Raw genomic sequence first — 20,639 nt, 5'->3', positions numbered from 1 at the left:
CATCTTGAGGGCATAGAATAATATAATAAAGTTAGCCTAAAGGATGTTCATCCTATGGGATAGAGGAACATATAACTTTGCTGTATTTCCTTGATGACAGAGTACAAGACTACAAGCACTACATTGTAACCAGGGGAGCAATGTCAAAAGGAGATACATAGCTGGAAAGGTTGAATAAGAAACCAGTCCATACAGCTGATACAGAAGAGAATGACAATCTAAAATATATATTGAAGATTCAAGAAGGAGGTTGACTCCATCCTGAGATCTGTGCAGTGAGGTTATACTAGCCTAACTTGTACATAAAATTATGTTTTCTTAAGTAGCTGTGAAAAGAGGGCACAGATCTCCAAAACATGTTGGCCTACTTCATAAATCTTCAATAAACCTATTGGATTTGCACAAAAATTATGGCCCTCTCGATTTCCTGTTTATCGGCATTATGGTTGGAGTTGAGTGACTGTGGCCTAGTGCTCTCTTCTCTTATAGAATGGGCAAAGTAATGGGTTATTTTTACTTTATGGGCCCTTAAAAACATTTACTTACCATAACCTCCAGCCATTCCCCTAATCCTCCGTAGGAACCCAGACCAATATTGGTATTTCTGAGTGGGGGGTAACATTTGATACCCCCTGCTTTCCACAGTTCAGATTTCATTGCCTAAACAGCCATTCACCAGGCTCAAAGAAATCATGTGCAACCTTTTGCCTGAGTTAGTTGGTTTATAGCCTTGTACATTTTAAAACGTACAGTATGTAACCATTACGAGATCACTTTATAACCTTGTTACTTTTGTCCTCTGCGTGGGACTTTTTTGTTTTGCATGCAGTTCGTCATGTTCTCCTTGTTTTTATTTAATAAAAAATATCGTACCAGAAAGAAATCATGTGCACAGCCTTGCATGATTTTCAGCTTGAGCGGTTTATTTTGAATACTGCTTGTTATCTCCCTGAATGACACCAAAAGTTATACTACACAAAAAGCACTGTATTGAAAAATATACACATCTGAACACAAAGAAAATAAGATTACAATTTCTATAATTGAATATTTGTCAAATTTCTGGACATTGTAAAAATACTGCTTTTCACTATTACATATAAAAATATATTTTGTATATCATTTATTCTAGAACAGAGGTCAAGTTTAAATTGCAGAACAATTGTCCAATGTGATGGGGGTCTCAGGCACCAGCAAGCTTCTTATTAAAGTTTCAAGCATCATCACAGAATGCCTTGCTGCCTTGATGTGTTTCGCACATCCGTGCTTAGTCATAGAGCCTTATGAGTAAGCACAAATGTGTAAAATGCGTCAATGCATTTGTGATGATTACATGATAACTTGTAACTCAAATGGATGGTAAGGTAGTGGCTTCTAAAACCTCATTAGAATTAGAATGTTTTTCTGTTTGACATCATGCCACCTAATACAAAGGCTGAAGAGATCCTACCGTCCCCATAAACACAATTGCATTTTCGAGAACCTGTCCCTTCTGCTGATGACAATGAAATTCTAAGCTAACTGCTGCATAGTAGACCATGGTAAGGTGCCAGATTGTATTTTTCTTGTTAAAGACAATGCTGTCAGAATCCCCCCAATATTGGATATCAATTCCTTTTCAGATGCCATAGCAGAGACAGGCTGCAGCAGCAAAAAAAATAAAAAAATAAAAAGCTAAGCACCATTAGGCAATTGGCTTCCCCTTTGCAGCTCTATGTAAAAAAACTGGCAATCAGAAAATATAATTGGGATAGGAAGAGACGCAATTTTTCAAGGTGTGCCTTGTACTGGATACTACCTACTCCTCCTTTATAAGGACTTCTGTAAATAAGGAGTATTATGATTGCTTTGAGTATATTATCTATAGTTTTGCTGTAATGTTACTATTTAGCTTTGTTGCTGCACTTTGAAACAACTGATTGGCTTACCTTTGGAAGTGCATATTTTGGTAGTTTCATCTGCACAAAGTCATTTCGGCGATATGACACATAATACTTGCTCTGGTTTCCTGCGGTTGTCTGTAAAAGAGCAAAGTGTGGTCAATTAGTCCAAAACAATACTACTATACAGTTTTTTTTAAATAAGATAAAAAAAATATTCTGATAATAACAGCTTATTGCATGCAGCCTGGATACAATTTTCTTGTAGTAAGTGGTTGAACTTCTGCCTGGGGACAACAATGCAATGTCCACCACAGCCATGCCAAATAAATGCGCCTAGATCAAAATGTTATAGGACCCCTCCTACTTCACACAGATTATGGTGCTAACCAAAGTCAAGAATTTTGCTGGAATTCCCTATTGATGGGCCATTTTGTTTTGGTGGGCCGAATCGCTTGCTGGCTGCTTACATCTGTCAGAGAGATGAAGTGGAACTCCAGCCAATTTTTTTGTTCACTGTGGGGAAGGCTAAAGCCTCCTACACACAAGCGGATTTTTGGCAGGGAATTGTGTAATGACAGACTGTTTGCCTAAAATCCGACCTTTAGTACGCTCTATCAGACAATTGTTGTCCAACTTTCCCGCCAACAAATGTTGTATGGCAGGCTAAATTTTCAGAGGACAACAGTCTGTTGTCAGATTTTCCTATCATGTGTACACAATTCCGTCACACAAAAGTCCAAAGTACAAACACGCGTGCTCAGAATCAAGGCTCAACAAACACAACATTAGCAGAAGGTGCCCAAAGGGTGGCGCTGAAGAGCTGAAATTTCACGTAGTATGCAAGACAAGTTCCTTGCACACGCCCTTCGGACAAAAGTCTAACGTTTTGTTGGCCAACAATCCGATCGTGTGTACGTGGCTTAAGAAACTCTTGTCAAGTCTTGTGATCTAAGTAAGTGAAAGGAAATCACATACAGCAATAGAAACACCTCGGTCAGGATTGTTTTACAGTATGTATCTCCCATGAAGAGATTCCTTCAGCATTACTGTCCCAGTGGCACAGCTAGAAGTGCGTGAACAGGACAATGTACAACAGACAGAATTCGTAGCAGGTTATCCTGTTTAGAATTAAATTTAGGAACCAGCACTAGAAGGCCATGTTGCTACACAGTGTAGAACCTTGCTGCTCCTAGAAGGGTTAAGTGCTCATAGGGCCCAGTAACTGTAAATTTCCATCTAACAGCAGAAGCTGTGTTTTCCTTCTGCTTTTATTAATCGCTCAAACCCACATCATATCTTCACATTTTGCACTTTATAAAGGGAGCAGCCATTTAAACCATCCATCACTGTCCAAGCTCATATCGGTACGGCAGCCATCAAGAAAAATGAATTACTCTTATCTGCTGCTGGTAACACTTTTGATTTAAATTCTTTATTCTGACAGAACCTAGCAATTCAAGAAGTAACAGTAAAGCGGATGGACGCCTTCTGGAAAATTAATTAGTTTAAGCTGATTTATGGGGCAAACTGATTTTATGATATATCTTGACATTTTTGAAGGTTGCTGCTTACTTATTGACAGGGAAAGCAGAACATGTACTTACCTGAACAAGGCTTCAAAAAGTGCACATTGCAATGCAGTCAGAGACTTTTAAAGATGTGGCATTTACTATCAAGAAGCCTTGGATCCTTTGATATATTGCCATTGAAACTCAATGCAAGGTTCCATGTTGGATTTCAGTTCTGACTTACTGAGCAGGTAATTTTACTAAGCGACAGCTTAATGTTATATATACAGTGGAGCCTTGGATTACAAGCATAATCCTTTCCAGAAGAATGCTTGTAATAAAAAAGCACCCGCATATCAAAGCGAGTTTCCCCATAGAAATCAATGGAAACAAAGATAATTTGTTCCGCATTGACTTCTATTACATGCAATACCACATGTGGCCAGAGGTGGAGGGGTGCCTCACAAATACTTGGGGACAGCTCAGCTGAACGTGGAAAGCCTCAGAAAGGCTTGGAAACACTTGGGTATGAAGTGTTTCTAAGTATTTCCGAACGGCTCCAAACCATTCCAAGTGTCCCCGGCGCCCCCGCACCTCTGGCCAAATGCGGTACTGCACACCCCATTAGCTTGAATTCTGCTCGTTTTGCGAGACAGCACTCCCAAACCAAGGAAGAATTTAAAAAAAAAGTTGCTTGTCTTTCAAAACGCTCGTTAAAGTGGGGTTCCACCCTAAAGTGGAACTTCCGCTGATCGGAACCCTCCCCCCCTCCGGTGTCACAATTGGCACCTTACAGGGGGGAGGGGGGTGGAGATACCTGTCAAAGACAGGTATTTACACCCACTTCCGGGCATAGACTCCCCACCTATCCGGGCATAGACACCCACTATTCACTTCCTCATTTCCTGTCCTGCCGCGCTGTCTGCTGGGACACACACGGGTCCCAGTGACAGCGCGGACAATTCCTATTGCGCTGCGCGACTCGCGCATGCGCAGTAGGGAACCGGGAAGTGAAGCCGATTTGCTTCACTTCCTGATTCCCTCACCTAGAATGGTGACGGCAGCAGCCGAGAGCCGAGCGATCGATCGGCCTCGGCTGCCGGCATCGCTGGAACCCGGGACAGGTGAGTGTCCAATTATTAAAAGTCAGCAGCTGTAGTATTTATAGCTGCTGGCTTTTAATATTTTTTTTTTTAGGTGGAATCCCTCTTTAACCATGTTACTCGTAAACCAAGATCCCACTGTATGGTACATTTATATATATATATATATATATATATATATATATATATACACACTTTATTACCAAAAGTATTTACACGCACATGAGCTTTAATGGCATCCCAGTCTTAGTCCGTAGGGTTCAATATTCAGTTGGCCCACCCTTTGCAGCTTCAACACTTCTGTCCACAAGGTTTAGGAGTGTGTCTATGGGACCTTGCTTTGCGCACTGGTCCAAATCATTTGGTGAGGGGGGGGTTATGTTGTGGGTTTGGCTTGCAAGGGTTGGGCTTGGCCCCTTATTTCCAGTGAAGGAAATTCTTAAGGCGTCAGCATACCAAGACATTTTGGACTTGGTATTTCATGCTTCCAACGTTATGGGAACAATATGGGGGTGGTCCCTTCCTGTTCCAACATGATTGCGCACCACTGCACAAAGCAAGGTCCATAATAGCATGGACGGGTCCTGACCTCAACCCGACAGAACACCTTTGGGATGAATTAGAGAGGAGACTGAGAGCCAGGCCTTCTTGTCCAACATCACATCGCACAGAAATGCGCTTTTGGAAGAATGGTCAAACATTCCAATAGACACACTCCTAAACCTTGTGGACAGCCTTACCAGATTTGAAGCTGGTAGAGCTGCAAAGGGTGGGCCAACTCAAAATGTAACCCTATGGACCAAAACTGGGATGCCGTTAAAGTTCATGTGTGTGTAAAGGCAGGTGTCCCAATACTTTTGGTTATGTAGTGCATATATATATTTGTGTATATATATTGTGTATATATATTGATATATCGATCTATCTATCTATCTATCTATCTATCTATCTATCTATCTATCTATCTATCTATCTATCTATCTATCTATATATATATATATACAGGGGTCAAGTCCTGGGGAAAAAAGTGTGGGAACTCCCACCCAAGATCCACTCGCCCACCAAAAAAAATAAAAATGATACGCTCATATGCATATATATATATTTCACATAAAATACAGTGACTGCAAATGCGAGAGAGATGACCAGGCTGCGAATGCGACTACAGGAGATGACCAGACTGCAAATGCGACATAGTACAAGAGATGACCAGACTGAGAATGCGACATAGTACAAGAGATGACCAGACTGCAAATGCGACATAGTACAGGACATGACCAGACTGCGAATGCGACATAGTACAAGAGATGACCAGACTGCAAATGTGACATACTACAGGAGATGACCAGACTGCGAATGCGACATACTACAGGAGATGATCAGACTGCGAATGCGACTACAGGAGATGACCAGACTGCGAATGCGACATAGTACAAGAGATGACCAGACTGCAAATGCGACATAGTACAGGAGATGACCAGACTGCGAATGCGACATAGTACAAGAGATGACCAGATTGCGAATGCGACATACTACAGGAGATGACCAGACTGCAAATGCGACATAGTACAAGAGATGACCAGACTGTGAATGTAACATACTACAGGAGATGACCAGACTGTGAATGCGATATACTACAGGAGATAATCAGACTGTGAATGCGACATAGTACAGGAGATGACCAGACTGCGAATGCGACATAGTACAGGAGATGACCAGACTGCGAATGCGACATAGTACAAGAGATGACCAGACTGCGAATGCGACATACTACAGGAGATGACCAGACTGCGAATGCGACATACTACAGGAGATGACCAGACTGCGAATGCGACATAGTACAGGAGATGACCAGACTGCGAATGTGACTACAGGAGATGACCAGACTGCAAATGCGACCTAGTACAGGAGATGACCAGACTGCGAATGCGACTACAGGAGATGACCAGACTGCGAATGCGACTACAGGAGATGACCAGACTGCGAATACGACATAGTACAGGAGATGACCAGACTGCGAATGCGACTACAGGAGATGACCAGACTGCAAATGCGACTACAGGAGATGACCAGACTGCGAATGCGACTACAGGAGATAACCAGACTGCAAATGCGATATACTACAGGAGATGACCAAGTAGCCAGTTTTAAAATTTAAACCTGTCCTCAGCCTGTTTATAGAACCCCCTTTCACATTCCTTTCCTCACCCCCTTTACATTCCTGTCCTCACCCCCTTTGTAGAACCCCCCCCTTCACATTCCTGCCCTGCCTCCCTTTTATATCACCCCTCCTCATTCCTTTCAGTTTCTGATACTTTCCCCCTCCCTCCTTCTTAACAGTGCCCTCTTCCCTGTCTTACCTTACACAGGACACAGCAGATGACATCGGAGGCACAGAGCTGACATCGGAAGTGCAGCAAAGGGATGGATAGAGGACGGGACCTGCCCCAGGTAACTGATTGGTTGATAGAATGCAGAGCGGTTCTATTAACCAATCAGTTAACTGGGCCAGCCCCTGCCCTCCGTGCATCACTGTGCTGCTCTTCCGATGTCAGCTCTGTGAAGACAACACAGCTAGCACGCTGTGCTAGAGTCTCGGGGCGGCTCTGGTCCTGCAAAGGAAACGGCGTTCCTGCTGTGAAAAAAGTGCAGGGACGCCGTTCCCACGCATTCACGCAGGACTCGAGCCCTGTGTATATATATATATATATATATATATATATATATATATATATATATATATATATATATATATATATATTGGCCAAACATTAGATATTCATTTAAATGATGTCTACAAATAAGATGACATGCTTAAATAAAAAGACAAGGAAAATGTGCCTTTTCAATTATCTTTTTAACAAAATTTTTTTATATACCGTATTTTTCGGACTATAAGGCGCACGTAAAAGCCTAAATTTTCTCACAAAATCGACCGTGCGCCTTATAATCCGGTGCGCCTTATATATGACCTGTTGACATGATGGCAAGCACCGAATTCGTTTTCTTCACTTGGGCTTTAACAGTATCTGTCAGATGGGCGCGCATGGAGTCACAGATCAATAGGGATGGAGATTCGTGGAAAAAGCCACCCGGTCTCTTACCGTAAACTGACGTACCGTAAACCTCGCTCAGGTTGTTCTACTGCGTGACTGATAGCGATGAGTTTGAAATCCGCTTCGTAAGCATGTCTCTTAACAGGAGCCATTTTTGGGGCAGCGGGTATACCGTAGAAAATGAACGAATGAATGCGCACACCTCCTGACTAAGATGGCCGTAATGCTCACGAAGCTGCACTGCTTGGATTGGGCATTACGGCCATCTTAGTCAGGAGGTGTGCGCATTCATTCGTTCATTTTCTACGGTATACCCGCTGCCCCAAAAATGGCTCCTGTTAAGAGACATGCTTACGAAGCGGATTTCAAACTGAAGGCTATCAGTCATGCAGTAGAGCATGGAAATAGAGTAGCTGCGAGAGAATTCAACATTAATGAATCAATGGTACGAAAGTGGAGGAAGCAAGAAGATGCCCTGCGCCAGGTAAAGAAGACCAAACTGAGTTTCCGAGGAAACAAAGCAAGATGGCCACGGTTGGAGGACAAAATTGAACAGTGGGTTATTGAACAGAGAACCGCAGGTAGAAGCGTCTCTACTGTCTCTATTCGACTCAAAGCAACAGCGATCGCACGCGACATGGAGATCAACGACTTTCGAGGAGGTCCCTCTTGGTGCTTCCGTTTCATGAAAAGGCGGAATCTCTCTATCCGCACAAGAACCACTATGTCACAGCAACTGCCAAAGGATTACGAAGAAAAGCTGGCCATTTTCCATACCTACTGCAAGAACAAGATCAATGAACAGAAAATCCGACCAGAGCACATCACCAACATGGACGAGGTCCCCCTTACCTTTGATATCCCTGTAAACCGTACTGTCGAGAGAACAGGGGCCAGTACGGTATCTATACGCACTACAGGAAACGAAAAGTCATCCTTCACTGTAGTTCTCGGTTGCCAGGCTAATGGCCAGAAACTACCACCCATGGTAATTTTCAAGAGGAAGACTCTGCCAAAAGAAAAGTTTCCGGTTGGCATCATCATCAAGGCTAACCCGAAGGGTTGGATGGACGAGGAGAAGATGAGTGAGTGGCTGAGAGAGGTTTACGTCAAGAGACCGGGTGGCTTTTTCCACGAATCTCCATCCCTATTGGTCTGTGACTCCATGCGCGCCCATCTGACAGATACTGTCAAAGCCCAAGTGAAGAAAACTAATTCGGTGCTTGCCATCATTCCGGGTGGATTAACCAAAGAACTGCAGCCACTAGATATAGGTGTCAACAGGTCGTTTAAAGTTAAACTGCGAGCTGCGTGGGAGCATTGGATGACAGAAGGCGAACACACATTCACCAACACAGGGAGGCAACGCCGGGCGAGTTACGCCACTATCTGCCAGTGGATCGTGGATGCCTGGGCGAAGGTATCAGTCACCAGTGTAATCCGAGCTTTCAAGAAGTCCGGAATTATCACTGAACAGCTAAGTACCGGTACCGATGACAGCAACGAGCCTGACTCGGATACTGATGAGAATGATGAGAGGGATACGGGTGTGCTTGATGCCGAAATCGCCCAATTGTTAAACTCAGACACTGAAGATGAAGAATTTGATGGATTTGCGGGAGAAGAATAAAGTGAAAAAGTGAGTGTCTGGTTTTGTACGGTATTCACCGGTAACTGAACAGTGTTAAGAGTTATTGAAGAATAAAGTGAAAAAGTGAGTGTCTGGTTTTGTATTTAATTGAACAGTGTTAAGAGTTATTGTTATAGACCATTTTATGGTTATTGCTAAAGAGTTGAATAAAATTTGACTTACAGTACCGCATCCGAGTTGTGTTTCATTAAATGCGCCTTATAATCCAGTGCGCCTTATAGTCCGATGCGCCTTATATATGGAAATATCCATTATATTAGCCGGTCGTTGCTAGTGCGCCTTATAATCCGGTGCGCCTTATCGTCCGAAAAATACGGTAATAGTGCACCATGAAAAAGTAAGTACACTCTTGGCCTCTGAGGCTGGTGTTACCCCCTTTAGGAAAAATGACTTATTGTAGATGCTTTCTATTTTACTTAGATGTTTATAGGTTTCCTTACATGAACTGCCACTTTCAAATCCCCCAAAATACATGAATGGGATTCAGATCAGGGCTTTGACTAGGCCAGTACATTACCCTTTATTATTATTTCTGAGCCATTCATTGGTAGAATTGTTACTATGCTTCAGATTATTATCGTGTTAAAATGTTCCCTTCTAGTTCAACATCAATTTTAAATGGATGGCTCCACATTCTCCCCACATGAATGAAACCATGTGTGCCAATAGATAACACTATACTCTAGATTTTAGGTTTAAATCTGCCTACCCAGCGAGTGCCTTTGTTATGCCTTTTTCTGAGAGGTTTATGACCTCATTACCTTACCGACACACCAGGCCAGACCACAATGAGGTGATAAATTGAAGTTCCCCTAACTTTTTGAGTGCGATCTGACCCTTATCGGGAGATATTGCCCAACTTTCTGAACTAAGGGCCAGTTTACGGTTCTTCAGACCTTAGAATGGCTGGACTGGGGCCATTGGGAGTAGAATTTGTGCTGGAGTAAACAATGCATCTTTGGTACTAGGGGGAGGAATAGTGCCCCTTCCTTGTGTCAGTGGGAAGAATAGTGCCACGTCCTTGGTGTGATTTGGAAGAATAGTGCCCCGACCTTGGTGTCAGTGGGAGGAATAGTGCCCCATTGTTGTTATCAGTGGGAGAAATACTGCCCTATCATTGGTGTCAGTGTGAGAAACAGTCCCCCCTTTGTTTTTGTGTATGAAATATGGGTTGATTTACTAAAGACAAATAGACTGTGCACTTTGCAAAGTGCAGTTGCACTATGTTTCACTGTGGGCATGGTGTTCTTTGGGTGATGTGATGTGTTGGGTTTGCGCCAGACATAGAGTTTTCTTTGATGGCCAAAACGTTCAATTTTAGTCTCATCAGACCAGAGCACTTTCCTCCATACACTTTGGGAGTCTCCCACATGCCTTTTCACAAACTCAAAACGTGTCATTTTGTTTTTTCCTGAAAGTAATGGCTTTCAGGCCACTCTGCCATAAAGCCCAACTCTATGGAGCATACAGCTTATTGTCATCCTATGTACTGTGAGGGGTTAGCTCGGCAGCGGGTGTGTGTGACCCCTGGATGGGTTCACAACACAAAATCAGGCACAGCAGACAGCGTTGTAGGTGCAAAAAACAAAAGATGCGGTTTATTTATGCTACATGCAGTGAAACATATAACAGCCAAACAAAAATAAAACATGAAAATAAATCCTGGTCAGCTTGACCTCTAATTACACACTTAGATTCCCTATCTAACAACTGAGTGCAGCCTTGTGCTGCACCAGTCCCTGTCTCTGTTGTAGAGGTTTGCCACACAGGCGTTAACTCACCGCACAGAACAGGTGTCACACTCCCCAGTCTATACAACACAAAACTGGTTCCAGGATGGAGCATCTCCCTAAGCATGCTGGGGTTTTTTGTAGAGGTCTTAATGAGCCCACTTACTTCAGCTGGGCTCATTAACTCTTCCCCTCTAGTTGTACAAGTCTGCATAAAGCCTGAATCTAGGGCACACATATTTCCCATCCTGGATACAACCAGGTGACTTTACCTGCCTGCTGCCACAGTACATATACTCCTGCTGTGGAACTCTGCAGCTCCTCCTGGTTGTCCCTTACTTGTTTGGAGAGTTCCTTGGTCTTCATGACTGTGTTTGGTTAGTGGTGCCTCTTGCTTAGGTGTTGCAGCCTCTGGGGCCTTTCAAAAAGGTGTGTATATGTAATGACAGATCATGTGACACATAGATTGCACACAGGTGGACATCATTTCACTCATTATGTGACTTCTGAAGGTAATTGCACCAGAGCTTTTTTATGGGCTTCATAACAAAGGGGATCAATACATATGAACATGACAATTATTGTTTTTTATAGTTTTATGTACCGTATTTATTGGTGTATAACACGTGTCGGCATATAACACGCACCCCAAGTTTAGGAGGGAATTTTAAGGAAAAAAACTTTAAGGAGGGAAGTTTAACCACTTAAGCCCCAGACCAATTGTCAGCCTAAGGACCAGAGGTCTTTTTATAATTTGGCACTTCACTGCTTTAACTGGTAATTGCGCGGTCATGCAATGTTGTACCCAAACAAAATTTGCATCCTTTTCTTCCCACAAATAGAGCTTTCTTTTGATGGTATTTTATTGCCTCTGCGATTTTTATTTTTTACGATATAAATGGAAAAATACTGAAAATTTTGAAAAAAAAATTGAATAAACTCAATTTTAGTCATACATTTAGGCCAAAATGTATTCAGCCACATGTCTTTAGTAAAAAAAATGTCAATAAGCGTATATTTATTGGTTTGCGCAAAAGTTATAGCGTCTACAAACTAGACTACATTTTCTGGAATTTACACAGCTTTTAATTTATGACTGCCTATCTAATTTCTTGAGGTGCTAAAATAGCAGAACAGTACAACCCCCCCCCCCCCAAATGACCCCATTTTGGAAAGTAGACACCCCAAGGAAATTGCTGAGAGGCATGTTGAGCCCATTGAATATTATTTTTTTTTGTCCCACGTGATTGAATAATGACAAAAAAAAAGTTTACAAAAAGTTGTCACTAAATGATATATTGCTCACACATGCCATAGTTATAAGTGGAAATGCACCCCAAAATATATTCTGCTGCTTCTCCTGAGTATGGGGATACCACATGTGTGGGACTTTTTGGGACTCTAGCCGTGTACGGCACCCCGAAAACCAATCACTGCCTTCAGGATTTCTAAGCCCTTGTACACACGGTCAGACATTCTGACAACCAAATCCAATGGATTTTGTCCGACGGATTTTGTCCGACGGATTTTGTCCGAAACTATTGCATACACACGGTCAGACAAAGTTGACAGAAAATCCGATTGTACATAACGTGATGACATTATTTCGTTACGACAGGACTATGTTCAGGCTAGTAGCCAATAGCTTTGGTCTAGGAATTTGATCTGAGCATGCATGACACTTTGTCCGTCGGAGTAGGCTACACATGATCGGAGTATGTCCGTTCGGAGCATTTTGTCGGAAAATTTTACGGACAAGTTGGAAAACTTAGTCCGCCGGATACACCGATGGAAACAGTCCGATGGAGACCACACACAGTCGGATTATCCGACAAAACGGTCCGATAGGACACATTCCGTCAGAATCTCCGACCGTGTGTACAAGGGCTAAGGGTGCACATTTTTGATTTCACTCCTCACTACCTATCACAGTTTCGAAGGCCATAAAATGCCAAAATAACAAACCCCCCCCCAAATGACCCCATTTTGGAAAGTAGACACCCCAAGCTATTTACTGAGAGGCATGTTGAGTCCATGGAATATTTTATATTTTGCCACAAGTTGCGGGAATATTACAAACTTTTTTTTTTTTGCACAAAGTTGTCACTAAATGATATATTGCTCACACATGCTATGGGCATATTTGAAATTATACCCCAAAATACATTTTGCTGCTTCTCCTGAGTACGGGGATACCACATGTGGGGGACTTTTTGGGAGCCTAGCAGCGTACGGGACCCTAAAACCAAGCACTGCCTTCAGGATTTAAATATAAACGCTACCAAAAAAACTGTTAGCGATCACAGGGATTAGGCCTGACTCTGCGATCGCTGCAGTTATGTGTTTAGTGTTTTATAAGTGACAGTGCTCGATCGATACTGCACTTGGGTGGGCTGGGCGGATGGGCAAAATGCAGGTGCTAGCAGGTATCTGGGCTGATCCCGCTAACAATGCGTTTTTTTGGAACCCTAAACTGCTGGGGACACTAGTATAGATCTGATCAGATATTGATCTGTTCAGATACTATACCACTACGGGAGTTGTATGCTTTGCGCGTGGGTGTTAGCGGTACTGGCACTAACCTAGCGCTTCCTGGGGTGATGCAGACCCTATCTGACCCTAAAACCTAATTGATATCACCCGCCGGGTGATCAGGGGGTTAAACCTTTATTGGGTAATAAATGGTGGGTGCCCTGATGCTATAAAAAGCAAACTAACTAACCAGCGTCACCCGTAACACTTATACGGTGATCATTGGTGAAAAGGTTAACTAGGGGCAATCAGGGGGTTAAAACCTTTATTAGGTAGTATATGGGGGTCCCTGACGCTATATAAAAACCTGACGGGGAACCTAAATAACTAACTGGCTAACCAGCGTCACCAGTGACACTTATACGGTGATCACTGGTGAAAGGGTTAACTAGGGGCAATCAGGGGGTTAAAATCTTTATTAGGTAGTATATGGGGGTACCTAATGCTATAAAAACCTGGCTGTGAACCTAAAAAATAACTAGCTACCTAGCGGCACCAGTGACACTAATGCAGCGATCAGAAAAACGATCGCTTAGTGACACTGGCAAAAGGGGGTGAAAGGATTAACTAGGGACAATCAGGGGGTTTAAACCTTTATTAGGTAGTATATGGGGGTCCCTGACGCTATATAAAAACCTGACGGGGAACCTAAATAACGAAATAACTAACTGGCTAACCAGCATCACCAGTGACACTTATATGGTGATCACTGGTGAAAGGGTTAACGCTAGGGGTAATCAGGGGGTTAAAACTTTTATTAGGTTGTATATGGGGGTACCTAACGCTATAAAAACCTGGCGGTGAACCTAAAAAATAACTAGCTACCTAGCGGCACCAGTGACACTAATGCAGCGATCAGAAAAACGACTGCTTAGTGACACTGGCAAAAGGGGTTGAAAGGGTTATATGGGGGGCAATCAGGGGATTAAACCTTTATTGGTGGGGTAGGGGGCTACCCTGGACCTAACACTAACTGCCCTGACAGTTTTTACAGTTACAACTGACACTAAATGCAGTGATCAGTAAATAAATGATCACTGCAATCAGTGACACTGTGACTGGAAGGGTGGTGGGGGGCGGGGGAGATCGGGGGGTGATCAGGGGGTGACTGGGGGTTAAAGTGTGCCTATGTGTACCTATGTGTCAGTGTAGGCAGGCACATACGGGTATGTGCTTGTGCCTGTCCGTGCCAATGTGCCGACGTATAATTACATGCGGTGTCCTTAAGTGGTTAAGGAAAAAACCTTACATTTAAATGCTCATCAATGCAGCCTTATCAGTATCCATCTGCAGCCTTGTCCATCTGCAGCCTTGCCCAGTGCCTTTGCAGCCTTGCCCAGTGCCTTTGCAGCCTTGCCAGTCTCTTTGCAGCCGCTGATTATTTAAAATTGGTGCAGAGTGTATTCGGCTAGACTCAGCTCTGCTCACAGTCAGGGGCGGGACTGCGAGAGGAGCCGAGTCTAGCCGAATACACTCGGCTTTCTGTATGTCGGCGGCACTCGCTCATCTCCGTTCACAGTCAGCGGAGATAGATGGGGATTGGCGTATAACATGCACCCACGATTTCCCCCTGGGAAAAGGTGCATGTTATACGCCAATAAATACGGTATATATTTTTCTAACTTGACTTCACCAACTTAGACTATTGTGTTCTGATCCAAGACATATAATTCAGATTAAAAAAACAAAACATTGAACTAAAGGCTGTAATGTAACAAAATAGGTAAAAAGCCAAGGGGGTGAATACTTTTGCAAGGCACTGTATGTTTTCTTTTTAAATTACTTGATTACATGATATGTTGTCTGTAATGTGTACAGTCATTTCCGTAATACTGCCTGGCTTGGACAAAGTTTGCCATGTATATTCTGTAATGTGTAATTTGAGAATATAATTATTCCCAGTATATTACAATTCCCATTAATTAATACAGTATAACTAATGTATAATGTGTAACTTGGGATAGTGCACAGATCTGCCTCTCCCAGATGGTATCTGAACCTATGAAGGGATGCGGAACTGGAGCTACAATGTGCTACACCCAAAGCACCATTTATAATAACCCATTACCTATATTGTTTTACTTTGCAGGCACAGCTGTTGTATGTTTTGGCACTATAGTTGTCCCATAATGAGACCCACCAAACATAGTAGACTCACGTGGTAGAGAATTGGCAGAAAAACCATATACTGGTATTGAAGAAGTGTTAGCAGTCTACTATAACCACTTTAACAGTAATAATGAATAAAATTGTATGCAATCATGCACAATATGTCAAGCTTGTATACAGGACACCTATGTGCACACGTCTACGCTATACACACAGACATTGCTATATGATGGCTTGGAATAAATACTGTCCACGTTTTTGGGTTTAAAAGCTGCATGTACAGCATGTGTTTGGTAGAACTGAGGGGTTGATTTCCTAAAACGGGAGAGTGAAAAATCTGGTGAAGCTATGCATGGTAGCCAATCAGATTCTAACATCAGCTTGTTCGATTAAAGTGTAAGTAAACTCCCCTATCATTTTCAGCCAAGATAGCTGCCATCTTTGCCTCTGTTTAATCTACAACTGTCATGATGCTACACATGTGCTTAACCGGTTCCCGACCAGCACACGCCGATGTACGTCGGCAGAATGGCACGGGCAAGCATATTGGCGTACAGGTACGCCCAATCTTCAATGCCGCCCTGCCATCGCGAGCACGGCGCCGGCGGCGCGCTCTCGTGCCGGTCGGGACCCCCGTGAGTCCGGTCGCGGGTCCCGCGGACTCGATCGCCGTGGGCATACCCGCGATCGTCTCACGGGACGGCTGAATGGAGGAAATGCCGTGTAAACAGCATTTCTCCATTCTGCCTAGCAACTAGTGACGCTGATCTCTGCTCCATGTGATTGGAGCAGAGATCAGTGTTCACTAAATGAAAGCCCAACCCCCCCACAGTTAGCAACACACCCCTAGGAACACTTAACCCCACACTGCCACCGACTGGTTAACCCCTTCACTGCCAGTGTCATTTACACAGGAATCACTGCATAGCAGTGATTACTGTAGAAATGACAATGGTCCCAAAAATGTCCGATGTGTCCGCCACAATGTCGCAGTCACAATAAAAATCGCCGATCACCACCATTACTAGTAAAAAAAAAAATAATAAAAAATTATTAATAAAAATGCCATAAAACTATCCCTATTTTGTAAACGCTATAACTTTTGCGCAAACCAATCAATAATCGCTTATTACGATTTTTTTTACCAAAAATATGTAGAAGAATATGTATCGGCCTAAACTGACGGAAAAAAATGTTTTTTTATATATTTTTGGGGGATATTTATTATAACAAAAAGTAAAAAATAATTTTTGTTTATAGCGCAAAAAATAAAAACCGAAGAGGTGATCAAATACCACCAAAAGAAAGCTCTATTTGTGGGAAAAAAAGGACGTCAATTTTGTTTTGGAGCCACGTCGCATGACCGCGCAATTGTCAGTTAAAGCGACGCAGTGCCGAATCGCAAAAAAGGGTCTGGTCTTTGACCAGCAAAATGGTCCGGTCTGTAAGTGGTTAATTATGTCACCAGTCATTGGATGGTTTGACAGTTTGGTTGAGAGCACAACCAATGAGAGTGTTACATTTCTGGCACGTGCTGGAAATGAAACTGTTTTATGGATGGGTTTACGTCCGCTTTAAGCTTTGACAACAACACCTGGAAGCTGATTGGTTTCTATGAAGAGCTGCACCACATTTTGCACTCTCCAGTTTTAGTATATCAGCCTCTACGTGCATCTTGTGAAAACCACCCGCAATTCCTGACAACATTTCTGCTTCTATTTAAGCGATACAAAACACAAAATTTGCTGCTTAGAAAGAGTGGCGAAGCATTAGAATCTCTTTCATCCCTGGGGAGACATCACTTGCTTTTTTTATTTTCCTGCTGTCAAATGGATTGGAAAAGAGATAATTTCTCTCCAACATCACCTAGAGCAGGGGTTGTCAACCACCGGGCTGTGGCCCACTACCAGGCCCTAGCGTCTCTGCAGCCAGACCGCGGCAGGCTGCATGACTATGTAAGGCGAGCGGGTGAGAGAGAGAGAGAGAGCTCAGTGGATCAAAGAGGCTGGCGAGCAGAGAGGTGATGCTAGGCGGGTGGAGAGAGATGATGTAATCTCTCACCGCCCACCCCGCATCTCCGCTCTCCTTCTATTACTCAAGAATGACCACTGAACCAGTGCCATCAATGCAGTGACAGTCCACATCTGGTGACACTGGCAGGTGACGTGGCAAGTGACATTCCTCATCTGGTGGCACTGGCAGGTGACGTGGCAAGTGACATTCCTCAGCTGAGGCACTGGCAAGTGAAGTGGCAAGTGGCATTCCTCATCTGGTGGCAGGCAGTGTGGCAAGTGCCATTCCACATCTGGTGGCAGGCAGTGGGGCAAGTGGCATTCCTCATCTGGTGGCAGGCAGCATGGCAAGTGACATTCCTCATCTGGTGGCAGGCGACGTGGAAAGTGACAAGCTGCATCTGGTGGCAGGCGACATAGCAGGCAACGTGGCAAATGAAACACTCAGGGATCCCACTGATTCTGCATTATGGTCAGTTGAACTATTTCATTTTATATTAAAAGTTAATATAAGAAATAATGCGCTTCAATCATTCTGACACCATACCAACCATGGTGCTATGATGATTGAAGCGCCAACAGCAGAACACCAGCTATTGTCCTGATGAATTGCCCTCCCATGTGCGTACATCCCCCCTCGCCAGGGCCTTGGCACAATTCTCTTCCACACAGCTCATCCCCGGTGCCAAAAAGGTTGGGGACCACTGACCTAGAGCATAACTGTTGCCCATCCAAAATTGAAAAAAAAACTGACTCTAGCATAAATGCCACATGACTGAGAGAAGACGTCTTGCAGTATTATATGAGATTTTTTTTTTTCTTTTAGGCCACAGTGTAAGTGCTCCTGTTTTTTTTAAACAATTCTTTTAAATCTTCACCACAGGATTCTATGGAACGAAAAAACGAAAATAGGATTAAGATGCCTGGATCTTCACTAAACCTACCACAGGAAATACAAATTAATGTTTTAAGGGTTTAGTATTAAGACTGAGTTTTTGGTATTCACATATATGTGTGTAGATTCAAGGTATTAAGTAAACATAACATTTTGTAATTTAGTCAATGCTGGTAAGACAAATATAATCCCCAGGGGTAGTCAGGCCTGCTGCTTACTCTATCTAAACCCTTTTAGTCAATTATGGAGCTTGCTAAGTTGATCGTTTTCTTATAAAGGAGACAGTGTGAGGATAGCTGAACCGCGAAACGTGATTAACTTGAGTAAGATGCTTATGGATTTCAGCAGGCAATGATTTTCATCCTTAAGCAAAAACCATGTCTGATTGAAACTGGAGAGAGATTCTAGGTAACCGTATAAGAACCCATTAATACTTCCAGTCCAGAAACAGACACTTGCGCTGACTTTTTTAGCCAATTCATCCATAAGATAAGCATTAGGAGCATAAGACTTAACCTCCAAAGCTTCAAATCCATATTATCCATCCAAAAGATCTGGGGTGCTCAACTCATGACCCATGGAGCCCTCTGATGTGGACGGTGATCTCTCAACAGGAAAGCCCATGCCCATGCTCTGGGATGGCAGGTTGGCAAGTCCAGATCACAATCAATGGGTGCCAACCTGCCATCCAAGAGCATCAGAGTGCATGGAGCCAGCGCTGGCAGAGGAGGGAGCAGACAGCAGCAGAGGGAGCAGGAGCTGCATAAGCTGAAATTTCCTTGGTAGTGCCAGCCCCTGTACCAAGCAGAATGATACCAACTGCACTTTGCCCGGTACCTTTCTAGCAGTCTGGAGAGAGATGCCAGGAGAAGGTGGAAGAGGTAAAGGTCAGTGTATTAAACATCACATACACCTTGCGATTTTGCAATGGGCATATTAGCACTTATAAAAAAGGGTTATTGGCCACTTTCACACTGATCTGCAGGTGCAGTGCACCTGCGTCTTTTTTGTGGGTTAGCTGCACTGAGCCATAGGCTTCTATTATATCCTTGCGGATTTAGTGCGCTTTCTGAAAGCACACCAAAATTCCTGAATACGGTTGTTTTTTGTGCTTTCAGAAATTGCGCCACACCCACAAGATGTAATAGAAGCATATGGCGAAGTGCAGCTAACCCACAGGAAAGTCGCAGGTGCACTGGGTAAACTGCAGAGCATCAGAGTGAAAGGGGACTTATAGGGGGCTCAGGACAGTAATGGCTCATTTACATTTGCGGTTTGGGGGGCAGCAAAACCCCATAGTTCATTGTGGCCCACAATCAGTTAGTTACCAAAACACTTAAGTGGCCCTCGCTCTTCAAAAGGTTGAGCACCCCTGATGTATATTTTGTTCTAAATCAGACAGTCATTCCATAGTGATTGTAGTAGGGATATAAAATTGCGAAGCTCCTTTGTGATGTGAGTCATCTTTTTACCTTGTGAAGCTCTGGAGAATTGTTTGCTTGCAGACTTTCTAACTTCTTCATTATAAATCAGGATTGGTATTCTCAAATGTCCATGCTTACCTAGTGGCTCAGTTGGTAAACATCAGAGACTGGCTACACCTATCCGCTGACAATGACTGCATGGCAATAGAGGCTGCCATTGTTTCCAGCTATGAGTCCTCACAAAATGTTATTTACAGATGATCTGTATCTACCTGGCACCTCTATGATTAAGCATGTCATATATGTAGTAAACATGCATTTTGGAAGGTCTGGTCCACTTTCCCCAACAACCCTATCTGGTTGAATACTCTGTTGCCTGAGTTCCTCACACACAGATTAAATACCTACACCATAGCTTCCAACTGTTCCTAATTTCAAAGGACTGTCCCTCATTTGGAAAAAAGTCCCTCTTTAGTCCTCATGTGTCCCTTATTTTGGTCTCATCTATATAGTGGTATATAAAATGCACTACTTGTCGAGCAAAAAATGTTAAACCTTTTTAACCAATTTCTAAATTGCTGCATTTATAAATGCCAAAACCCAATAGAATAGTAGTAGTAAAAAAGCACTTGTGGGTTTTATCAATAATTTTTTTGTATAATTCTCCTTTAGGAGGGATATGGCAGGGGTGTGTGCCATGCCTACATACTGTTGTTAATAATTGTTCCTCATTCCC

The 20,639-nt window shown here is 43.2% G+C and overlaps 1 protein-coding gene across 2 annotated transcripts in view; it reads right to left on the bottom strand.

Annotated features, from left to right (window-relative positions):
• Positions 1 to 20,639, bottom strand: part of SORCS2 (sortilin related VPS10 domain containing receptor 2) — a 1,283,650-nt gene that overhangs the window by 285,151 nt on the left and 977,860 nt on the right. For both annotated transcript variants that reach the window (XM_077477839.1, XM_077477840.1), the window contains exon 8: positions 1,929 to 2,018. In XM_077477839.1, coding sequence (XP_077333965.1) covers positions 1,929 to 2,018 — 90 coding nt within the window. The remainder of the gene's footprint in view (positions 1 to 1,928; positions 2,019 to 20,639) is intronic.

Source organism: Lithobates pipiens, unplaced genomic scaffold, assembly GCF_037356315.1.
Source record: "Lithobates pipiens isolate NorthernLeopardFrog02 unplaced genomic scaffold, aLitPip1_a1.2 Scaffold_13, whole genome shotgun sequence".
Taxonomy (NCBI): domain Eukaryota; kingdom Metazoa; phylum Chordata; class Amphibia; order Anura; family Ranidae; genus Lithobates; species Lithobates pipiens.
Note: the sequence above shows the minus strand (reverse complement) of the source record. Positions and strands in the feature narration are given on the sequence as shown.